This window comes from Lycium ferocissimum, chromosome 3 (genome assembly GCF_029784015.1).
Source record: "Lycium ferocissimum isolate CSIRO_LF1 chromosome 3, AGI_CSIRO_Lferr_CH_V1, whole genome shotgun sequence".
NCBI lineage: Eukaryota > Viridiplantae > Streptophyta > Magnoliopsida > Solanales > Solanaceae > Lycium > Lycium ferocissimum.
The window spans coordinates 15,499,318-15,510,284 of record NC_081344.1 but is presented as its reverse complement, the minus strand read 5'-3'; the positions used below and the strand labels follow the sequence as shown (position 1 = coordinate 15,510,284).

Sequence of the window (10,967 nt, the reverse complement as noted above, 5' to 3'; positions counted from 1 at the left end):
ATCTTTATTTATTGGGAAATAGTAGAGATTCATATAGAGGTTAAGTGCATTCATATAACGATCAATTAGAAGTATTTCAAGATCAATACCCATGATCATACACTTCATCTAAAGGGGACACAACATTGGTTTCTTTTACCTTAAATTACAATTCAAAAAAATTAGTTAGCTATTAGTCATAAACAACCAACTTTTACCAAAATTATCAGATTAAGACATTAGATCCAAATTAAGCATTCTATGATTTTAGTAACTTTTTCACACCATATTTCCTGTGGGATTCGACCTCAACCTTGTTGGGTTACTATATTTGACATTGTTCAGTTTACGCTAATAAAAGGTGTAATTTGACCGTGTCAAATTTTAGCGTCATTGCCGGGGAATACAGTTTTGAAATTACTAAATAATGTCTGCTTTGATTGAAATCTTTTTCTTATTCCATCACACCTTGTTTGCTATTCCTTGTAAACCAGGTGAACATGAATCAGATTCTGCGAAACCTACGTGTAGCAGCTGGTAACTAGAGTGGTCGATTGAATGAGCACGAGAATGAAACAGATGAAGAAAATGTCTTCGCTGATCTTGTTGCTGAGTAGGACTATACATCTTCTATTGTTCATCCTCGGGTTAGGGCTACAAGTGTAAAAATTGACTCCTCTCTCTACCAGTTATTGAAGGTTGAGGGCTACTTTCAGAATTTTACCGAGAATGACCCTCAACGCCATTTGCAGAACTTTGTGGATGTATGTGCTCCTCATATCCAAAGCAACGTTTCACAGGATGCTATTCGGCTGAGGCTTTTCAAATATTCCTTAGCTGGAGATGCAATAGCATGGTTTGAGAAGCTGCCCTGAAATTCTATTACTACATGGAGAGAGATGGTAGCAGTCTTTCTCAAGAAGTGGTATCCTCCTAGTAAGAAGGCTGAGATTCGGGACAAAATCTATGAATTCAAGCAGCGACCGGGGGGACAATTATATGAAGCTTGGGGGAGATTTAAAGAATATCTGCAGAAGTTTTCAAGTCATGGTTTTCAGATCACATATTAACGGAGAAGTTCTACCGAGGGCTGGATCCCGTGACGCAATCAATTGCAAACAAAGCAGCTGATGGTTGTTTTATGGATAAATCTTACACTCGAGTGACTAACATACTTAACAAGCTGACTACTCACAATCAGGCTTGGCACTCGAACAATACTGATGTTGTACCCTATGGTAGTGTCATGATCCAAAATATGGTGAAGGAGAATCAAGATACTCAGCAACCATTGGCTCAGATTGCTACAAATATTTCTTTGCAGACCAAGAAGTTTGATGAGACCCAGATCAAGAAGGTGAATATTTGCGAAGATGAGTTAGGTATGCCGAAGGGGATGTACTAAGTCCAGGATGGTCCATATCACGAGGGACCTCCTATGCAGGTGGAAAATGCCAACTATGTGAACAACTCTCAAGGGGGTTATTAATGACAGAATTACTAAGGGGGTTACTAGAATCAGAATCAATGGAGACCTTAGCAGGGCCAAGGTACCTACAATAACAACAATCCAGGAAACTACACTAATAATTATGGTAGTACGAACCAAGGGAGCTACAACAACAATAACAATTTTGGGAATAAGAGTTCCAATCCTTACATTCCACCGAAAGTCCAGTCAACAGAGCAAGGTAGTTCGAGGATTGAGGCAATGCTTGAGAAGGTTCTGGCACATCAAACCAAGTCCGAAAGGACGCTATCTGGGGTAACAGAGACAGTGGGATCCCATACAGTAGCTATTTAGAAAGTCGAGTCACAGATGCGTGATATTTTCAGATAGCAGCACCCTCCTAAAAAGGGAGGCTTTCCTAGTGACACTATTCCAAATTCGAAGAATGGGGGAAGCGGTGTAGACCGTGTGGTTGCCATTAGTACATGAAGTGGTAAAGTACTCCAAGGTGCTGAAAAGAAGGTTGTTGATCTCGAGCAGATTGATGAAGAGGAAGAGGTGCAGTCTAGAGTATCCATTATTGTTGAAGAGAATCCTAATGATGAGAAAGTTGCTGATATTCCAGAAATTTTGAAGGAGGCTGATGATAAGAGCAAGCAAACTGTGAAAGGGGCTCTCCGCCCTTTGACTTAGCTTTTCAAATCTAAACCTCCCTTTCCTCAGAGGTTGGTAAAGAAGAAGGAAGGTGCTAAGTTCAAAAAATTGTATGATCAGCTGAAGCAATTGTCTCTGAATTTTTCTTTCTTGGAAGCTGTCAAAGAGATGCCCGATTTTGCTAAGTGCTTGAAAGGCCTGTTGACCAAGAAGAAGACAGTGCAGCATGAAACCGTAAGTTTGACTCACACTGATAGTTCCATCATTTCAACAACTACTGTCTAGAAAAATAGAGATCCTGGGGTGCTCACCATTCCTTGTTCGGTTGGGTACCATGATTTTGCTCGTGCTCTGTGTGATAATGGGGTGAGTATAAATTTGATGCCACTTGCTATCTACAAGCAATCAGGTTTGGGGATGCCAAGGACGACTGCTATGAGGTTACAAATGGCTGATAGATCTATTAAGAAGCCTGTTGGCGTGGTTGATGATGTCCTTGTGCAGGTTGGTGAATTTATGTTACCCGCTGATTTGGTGATTCTTGACTATGCTGTTGATCGAGACATTCCCGTTATTCTGGGGAGATCTTTCCTTTCTACGGGAAGAGCTCTGATGGATTCGAAAAAAAAATAAAATCAAATTCAGAGTCAACGATGAGGAATTTACTTTTTAGGCAAGTAAGGGGATGAAGTTACTAAGTGCTTATGAGAGCATTTCGATGATTGATTCTTTTGATGTTGTTGATGAAGCTGTGGAGTTCAAGATGGAAGAAGAAAGTTTTGGGAGAAGCTTCGTCGGTATTCTTGTAAACTTTGATGCTGAAGACATGGAGGGATATGCGGAGACAATTAATTCGCTTGTGGGGTTGGGTTCATATTCTTACCACCCAAAGAAGCTGAATCTTGATCTGGAAAATAGAACAACTCCTCCAGCAAAGCCTTCAATCATTGAAGCATCGAAACTTGAGCTTAAGCAGCTCCCATCACATTTGAAGTACGAGTTCCTTGATCCGAATAATACATTTCCAGTGATTGTTTCAAAGATTACTGAATGAGAAGTAGATTAAGAGACTTTTGGAGGTATTGCATGAATATAGGCGTGCTATTGGTTGGACCATAGAAGACATTCGAGGAAATCCAGTTAGAGGAGGATAGCAAGCAGAGTGTGGAGCATCAAAGGAGACTGAATGAGAAATACACGAAGTCGTCAAGAAAGAAATCATCAAATGGTTAGATGCTGGAGTGGTTTACCCGATTACTGACAGTAAATGGGTGAGCTCAGTCCAATGTGTTCCGAAAAGGGCGGCATCACAGTAGTGCCTAATGCAAAGAATGAGCTGATCTGACGGGGACTGTAACCGGATGGAGAGTTTGCATGGACTATCGCAAGCTTAATACTGCCACTTGTAAGGATCACTTCCCTATGTCTTTTATTGATCAAATGATTGATCGGCTAGCAGGGTGATCTTATTATTGCTTCCTTGATGGGTATTCAGGCTACAATCAGATCAACGTCGCCCTGAAGGATCAAGAGAAGATGACTTTTACTTGTCCGTATGGTACATTTTCTTTCAGCAGAATGCCCATTAGTCTTTGCAATGCACCGGCTACCTTTCAATGGTGTATGATATTGATATTCTCTGATATGGTAGAAGACTTTCTCAAGGTCTTTATGGACGACATCTCGGTTGTTGGTGATTCTTATGATGACTGTCTTGGCAATCTGGGTCAAGTACTTAAACGCTGTGAGGAGACTAATCTGGTGCTGAATTGGGAGAAGTGTTACTTTATGGTGAAGGAAGGGATAGTCCTTAGGCATAAAATCTCTGAAAAAGGGATTGAGGTCGATCAAGCAAAGATTGATGTGATTTCGAAGCTTCCTCCGCCTATCTCAGTTAAGGGTGTCCGGAGCTTTTTGGGACAAGCCCGTTTCTTAGGCATTTCATCAAGGATTTCTCAAGAATCGGTAACTCGATATGTAAGCTTCTTGAAAAAGAGGCTAAGTTCGAATTTGACGAGAAGTGCCGAAAGGCATTCGATGAATTGAAGGAGCGGTTGACCACAACCCCTATTATTGTTTCTCCTGACTGGTCTCTGCCTTTCGAATTGATGTGTGATGTAAGTGGCTTTGCTATCGGTGTTGTGCTTGGTCAGAGACATAAAAATCATGCATCCGATCTATTATGCAAGCAGAACATTAAATGCTGCTCAGATAAATTACATAGTGACGGAGAAAGAGCTGCTTGTGATAGTTTTTGCTTTTGAGAAGTTTCGACCCTATCTGTCGGGGTCCAAAATCGTGATATACACTGATCATGCTGTATTGAGATACCTGATGGCAAAGAAGAAAGCGAAGCCGCAATTGATTCGATGGGTGCTGCTGCTGCAAGAGTTTGATTTTGAGGTGAAAGACCGCAAGGGAACTGAGAATCAGGTTGCTGACCATCTCTCTAGGATTGAAGAAGCCGGGAGACCAACGAATGAGCTAGATATCGATGATTCATTTCCAGATGAGAGAGTGTTAACTGTGTCAATGGAAGTGGCACCATGGTATGCAGACATTGCCAACTATTTGGTGACATGCATAGTTCCAGAGGAGATCAAGGCGTACCAAAAGAAGAAGTTCTTACAGGATTCTCGTCAATACTATTAGGACGAGTCATACTTGTTCAAAACATACGCTGATAACATTGTTTGGCGTTGTGTTTGTGAAAGTGAAGTGATGGCGATTCTAAAGGCATGCCATGACTCTCCAGTTGGAGGTTATCATAGTCTTAAGTAATCACTGCTGCTAAAGTTCTTGAATGCGGTTACTACTGGCCGACTATCTTTTATGAAGAAAATCTATTGGTGCGGTCTTGTGATCAGTGTCAGAGGTAAGAGAGCATAGGCAGAAGGCAAGAGATGCTTATGAATTTTGTGATGGAAGTGGTGGTGTTCGATGTCTTGGGGATTGATTTTATGGGACCCTTTGTGAGCTTTGGTGGCATGAAGTATACCTTGGTTGCGGTGGACTATGTATTAAAATGGATAGAAGCGGTGGCTTTACTTAACATTGAGGCTAAGAGTGTTATGGTGTTCCTAAAGAAGAACGTGTTTACTCGATTTGGTACTCCGAGGGCTATAATCAGTGATGGTGGTTTCCACTTTTGCAATAGAACCTTCGCGGGATTGACAGAGAAGTGTGGTGTTAAACATAGGGTGGCCACAACCTATCATCCTCAGACAAGTGAGCAAGTTGAAGTCTCCAATCGGGAGATTAAGAGTATTCTAGCTAAAACCGTGAATGCAAACAAAACTGATTGGGCTTGCAAGCTTGATGATGCTCTATGGGCTTACCAGACTGCCTTTAAGACTTTGATTGGAACTTCACCCTTCAAGCTTGTTTTCGTCAAAGCTTGTCACTTGCCGGTTGAACTTGAACATAAGGCTATGTGGGCCTTGAAGAAATTGAACATGGATTGGGAAGAGGCGACCAAACTCAAGTTGTTTCAACTCAATGAGATGGATGAATTTCGGTACCAGGCGTATGAAAGTGCAGCACTTTATAAAGAGAGGATGAAGCAGTATCATGATAAGAAAATCCTGAAGAGAGAATTCTATAAGGGTGATCCTGTCTTGCTATTTAACTGTTGATTAAAGCTGCTACCGGGCAAGATAAAATCAAGGTGGTCTGGTCCGTTTCAGGTGGTAGGTGTTTCACCCCATAGAGCGATTGAACTGAAGTTCGGAGATGGAACTCGGACATTTAAGTTGAATGGGCAGAGGGTGAAGCACTATCATGGAATGGTTGATGGGGATAGAATTGTTGACCGATACCGGTTGAAGCACCTTGGAACGAATGCTGACCCGGTGCATGCCGACCAGGGTAAATTGGTACCACCGTCGTGCCGCGACATTAAATCAAGCACTTCTTCGGAGGCAACCCAAGTGTAATGTTTATTTTCTTTTGTTCTTACAAAAAAAAAACATATAGGGTAACGTTTGTTTTGGTGTAGGACTATATTGCAGAAAACATTGATGAATAACAGGTAAGTTAAGCATCAGATAGATTGTTTTGCAACATTGCAAAATACAGCTTGGATTTACGGACCGTATTTCACAATACAGGGCGTAAAACAACACATATTTAACAATATAACAAAACACTAGCACTGTATTGTAACATGAAAAATTACGACCATGGAATACGGACCGTATTTCAAAATAAGGCCCGTAAACTTGGTCGTAATCCTTCATGACACAACACAGTGCACTGTCTCAACAAACATCATTAAATACGGGCCGTATTTCACTTTACAGACAGTATTTAGTGATTGAAAAAAAAATTAATGGGCAATCACTTAAATAACGGGCAGAGAAGGAGAGAAGTCATAAGTACCGCCTCTTTTCATATTCCCACCACTTCAAACATAACTCCCACTCTTCAATAACCAAACCCACGACCTTCCACTCACAAACCCATGATATTCCACCCCCCATCTCCATAAATACACCATTATACACTCTCAAATTCATCCATCTTCACAAAATTCTAAACCCTAATCTCTCTGCCCTAGGTTTAATTGCTCATTGTTGATTTTTCTCTCAATTTCTTCAAGGTTGTCATCTATTATTCATCATTACAGGTATGATTGACACTATCCACTCTTAATTTACTCACTTTAGGTATGAAATAGTTTTGGGTGTTGATTAAACTAGGGTTTTGTGAATTTTATTCTTGGTTAATGATCTTGTATTGGGGTAATGTTCTTCTAAGATTGTAATTCTCATGGGAAGTTTGTTACTAAGACCCAAATAGGTTGGAGGGCATTCCAAACCTTGAATTTCAAACTCCAGGTTTTGTTATGCCCACCAAAAGCATGAACCATGAGTACTTGTAAAGAATTTGGTATGAAATTGGGTGAATTTTGAGTAACCCAACCCCATAAAAAATGTGAAACCATGATAAATTGATGCACATGTTGTTTTCTTGAACACCCAAAAAAGTTTTCTTCGTAAAACAAATAATACGAACTGTATTTCACTTTACGGTCCATATTTAGTCGTTATATTGAAAAGCCAAAAAAACATTGAAGTCCAAAATAAAAGATGGCACATTACGACCTGAGTTACGGACCGTATTTCACTTTACGGTCCGTATTTTAACTTTACGGTCACAAACATAACATAGTTTTTTTTTTGTACAGTTCTTTTTTTTTCACTTTTGTTTAGTTGTTTCATAGTAACTAATAGGATGTATCTTTTGCAGGAATAGGTCAGAAAATAAATGTTACAAAGAAAGCGGGGCACAAGAAAGCAAGTGGGCTCAAAATTTAAATTGAGAGATAGACCCTCCAATTCTGAAGTAAAAATTCAGGGTCCGAGTCCACAAAGGAATTTATACCTCCACCAAAGGTTCAAAGGGCCCCCACACAAGGCACATCTACACCCCCAACCATGACACCGTCCAGGTCCGAGTCTGAAGCCTCCCAGTCTGAAGAGGGGGATTCTGACGCGGAAGCAGCAAGCAAAGGTGCGACCCAACAAACTGAGCAAGAGAGTGGCTCCGAGGAGCCAAGTTCTAGCCAAGCTTAGGGTTCTGATACACCACCAGGGGGTCGAAAATTAGCCATCCGGACCAAACATTTGGAGGAAGAAAAACTCAGGTTCTCGGTCAAAGGTTCAAAGGAGTTATATGACCAATGGATGGCTGGGACAAAAAGTAGGGGCAAGCCGCAGAGGAACATATTTGAGGAGCGGCGGTTGATTTTCGAGGGTATTTCGGCATATCCACGGATTGACGAGACCGTCAGGATGTATCAGTTAGATGTCTTCACTCACGAGCCAGGAGAGTATTGTTCACACGTGGTGAGGGAGTTTTATGCTGCATATGGGGATGTGTTGAATGATCTAAAAAAGCCGAGTCGCGCTTGGCATGAAATTCCTATGTTGGAGAATGTCACCGTCCGGAACTCCAAGGTTGATATTTCCTCTAAGGCCATCAACAGAGTTTTATTTGGCAATGATTATATTGCGCCTACCGACTTGAGCATATTCCTAAATAAGAGAACAAGGAAAGACAAAAGTCAGCGAGGGAATGGACTGCAGCTACAATCACATCTCAGCCAGGCAAGCAGAAATGGACAGATGATGGGAGAGTGAAGATTACTAAAAGTTTCTTAATGACGGAAGCCAAGTTTTGGTGGACGTTGTTTAGGTACCAGATCACTCCAACTTTGGCTGACAACACCCTTTCGACCAGTCAGGTAGTCACTATTGCCTCTTTTATGTCAAAGTATCCAATGGCTATTGGAGAGCTAATTGCTGAGGAGCTGCATGTGAGGGCACACAAGCCCAAGCAATCCATGGTATTCCCGTGTCTTATCACGAAGTTGTGTAAAAGGAGATGATATTTGAGCTTCCAAAATGGGACAACACTATCAAAGCTGTCCATGTAGGAGATTGGAGGAAGAATAAGGTTACGGACGAGGATGATAATGAGGCAGATCAATTCGGTGATGATGACGACACTCAATTCGAGTTGAGTCTGAGCCATGCTTTTGGGACTGATCCAGTCGAGCCTACTATTGATGCTACTGCTACTCATCCTGCTGCTACCACTATGGGTGTCCCGCAGTGTTTCCACGAGTAACGATCTGCCGGCCGAGACGGTAGATACACCTGCCATCTTCATGCGAGAGACAGCTCATGGTACGGTCCACACATAGTCCTCCTCGGGGGTGCCGCCATCGGCACCGTCCGTCGAGCACGAAGATCCAGATTTGGAGTTGCTTAATTTCAGCCATGATAACTATAGTCAGATTGCATACAAGGCAGTAAAGGCTGAAAGACAGATAGGGAGAATCATGCAACAGTTCAAACCAAAGGTGGTTAAGATAGTGGAGACATTGATTACGGAGGCTACTACAGAGATCCGTGAGGAGTTCCAGAAGAAGCACGAGGTATATCAGGCTAGACTAGATGGATTTGAGTCTAGATTGGTGACTTGAGAGCAGACCGCACCCGGTGGGGAGTTTGCATCTTTGAGGAGTGAGTTGAAGAGTCTGAAGAAGGACTTGAGGCATTTAAAGTGCAAGGTATAGTAGCCGCGCCAGTTCCAGCACCACGTGCCACTTTGCCAAGTACGATTCCGGTGTTGGATCTGATGGAGTCTGAGGAAGATGAGGAGGATGCTGCATCCCTTTTGTAAGACAAAGGCAAGAGGGTCCGTGAGACATCTGAGGATCCCAAGGAGCTGGCCAAGAAATTGAAGAAGACGAAGGAAAAGGAGATGCAGCATGCCATCCATAATTCATTAGTGGAGCCACAGAGACGATCAGGCGAGTCAAGTAGTAATCCGCCTGGTGAGGCAGGCCAGTCTTGAGATGTGTACAGCACCTAGGGCACCCAGGTACAACTCCCTTTTCTTGATCTTATAACTGATGCACTGAGGATAGTGCTTGATTTTTCTGTTGGGGGTGGGAGTGTAAATATGTGTTTAGGAGCCCCCCTCGGCTTTTCTTTGCCAGAGTTCTTTTCCTAAAGGGTTTTTGTTGTCAAAATTGGCATGTTTGGAAAGATGTTTATGTAAAGGAAAAAAAAATGTAGAATAGATGAGTAATTATGAGAGTATTAAGTACAATAAATAATTGCTTGGGATGTTGTGTTAAGTCTGAATGGCCATTGTGTGTTGTGAGTTTTAGTTTCGTTCACTTATTGTGTTTGCATGTTAATTTTTCTAAGATTTAGGAAATGATGTTTTATGAAAAAAAAAAAATGGAATCCCCTCAAATTTTTGATGAATACTTAGATGCAATAACTATGAATTGACTTGGAGATTGGTTCTTTTCATGACATGATAATTATGTTAAAAAGGGACATATTAAGTGAGATAAATAATTGCTTCTTGGGATGTTTGCAAGCTATGTTGGATGAATGAAGACCCATGTTTGGGGTTAATTTTGCAAAGTGCCACTTTTGTGTGTTGTGAGTAAAAACCTTTCTTATTTTCATTCTTTAGCTTGAATTTTGAAGAACTTGAGAGTAATAGTTTGTTAGGTTATTAATCATAATATAGTTTGTTTGGTTGCATAATTCTAAGAACTTCTTAGTAAAGTGAATGTTTGTATTCATATAGGATGTATTTGTGGTCTTCCAAATGAAATGATCTAAATTGCTAAGGTCTTTGTGTAATTTTAGGTTTCATATACCTAAATTTGCTTTTCTTAAACGCTTTTATCCCTACATTTTTCCATTCCTAAATGAACTTGTTCTTTAATGATCCCTAGGTAGAATCTTATCACTAGTTACCCATTTTGGGCCTATGTTACCTATTTTCTTTGACTAGCCATTAATGAGCCTTTACCCTTTCTTTGAATAATCCCATTTTTTGCACCAAAATCCCCCTTTGATATTATGAATGTGAAAAAATGAATAAGTTGGGGGTTGTTGGGTGAATTCTGTGGAGAATGAGGCTGAAAGCCTAAGTTGAGGGTGAAACCGAAGCTCTATGGTGTAGGGTTCGGTGTTGATAAGCATAGTATTGAAGAAAAAAATCTGGAAAATCTGAAAAGAAAAAAAAAGTTATTAGTGTTAGTCCAATAAAGTCACACCGACCCTACAGGATAAAGTAAAGAAGTGAAGTAAGAAGGGTGAATAAAATAGAAGAAAAAGTGTAGTGTTCAAGGAGGGCGAGCCACTATTGACCAAATATGTATCCTACCCATCCCGAAGCCTACATTACAACCCTAAAAAGTCCTAGTGATCATAACTAAGATGTCCAAAGATGAGAATATTGAAAACGAGGGCAAGCCTATGGTATGTGTAAGTGCAATATGTGAATTTCTTTGTGAGAGTGAGTGACTTCTCTTCTCCTTTGTCTTAGTCCCTATTGTGTTAGACAT

The 10,967-nt window shown here is 41.0% G+C and overlaps 2 protein-coding genes across 2 annotated transcripts; both read left to right on the top strand.

The window, feature by feature from the left end:
• The first annotated feature begins 878 nt into the window (after window positions 1–878).
• On the top strand, window positions 879–2,716 carry LOC132048719 (uncharacterized). Its single transcript, XM_059439414.1, has 5 exons — window positions 879–915; window positions 1,014–1,361; window positions 1,938–2,092; window positions 2,153–2,317; window positions 2,369–2,716. The coding sequence occupies exons 1-5, from the start codon at window positions 879–881 to the stop codon at window positions 2,714–2,716; spliced, it is 1,053 nt and encodes a 350-aa protein (XP_059295397.1).
• A 2,288-nt stretch (window positions 2,717–5,004) lies between these two features.
• LOC132048718 (uncharacterized) lies at window positions 5,005–7,659 on the top strand. The gene is made up of 4 exons (XM_059439413.1): window positions 5,005–5,648; window positions 5,751–5,950; window positions 7,334–7,339; window positions 7,442–7,659. Exons 1-4 carry the CDS (start codon window positions 5,005–5,007, stop codon window positions 7,657–7,659), a joined length of 1,068 nt encoding a protein of 355 aa, XP_059295396.1.
• Window positions 7,660–10,967: the final 3,308 nt, after the last annotated feature.

Bases quoted from the DNA above. Each gene is read 5' to 3' on its own strand.
- LOC132048719 (XM_059439414.1), top strand. From the start codon at position 879: ATGGTAGCAGTCTTTCTCAAGAAGTGGTATCCTCCTA. The intron at 1,362-1,937 runs GTATGCCGAAGG...AAGTACTCCAAG, and splicing joins TATTTGCGAAGATGAGTTAG to GTGCTGAAAAGAAGGTTGTT. The intron at 2,093-2,152 runs GTGAAAGGGGCT...CCCTTTCCTCAG, and splicing joins ATGATAAGAGCAAGCAAACT to AGGTTGGTAAAGAAGAAGGA.
- LOC132048718 (XM_059439413.1), top strand. From the start codon at position 5,005: ATGGAAGTGGTGGTGTTCGATGTCTTGGGGATTGATTTTATGGGACCC. The intron at 5,649-5,750 runs GTATCATGATAA...GATAAAATCAAG, and splicing joins TATAAAGAGAGGATGAAGCA to GTGGTCTGGTCCGTTTCAGG.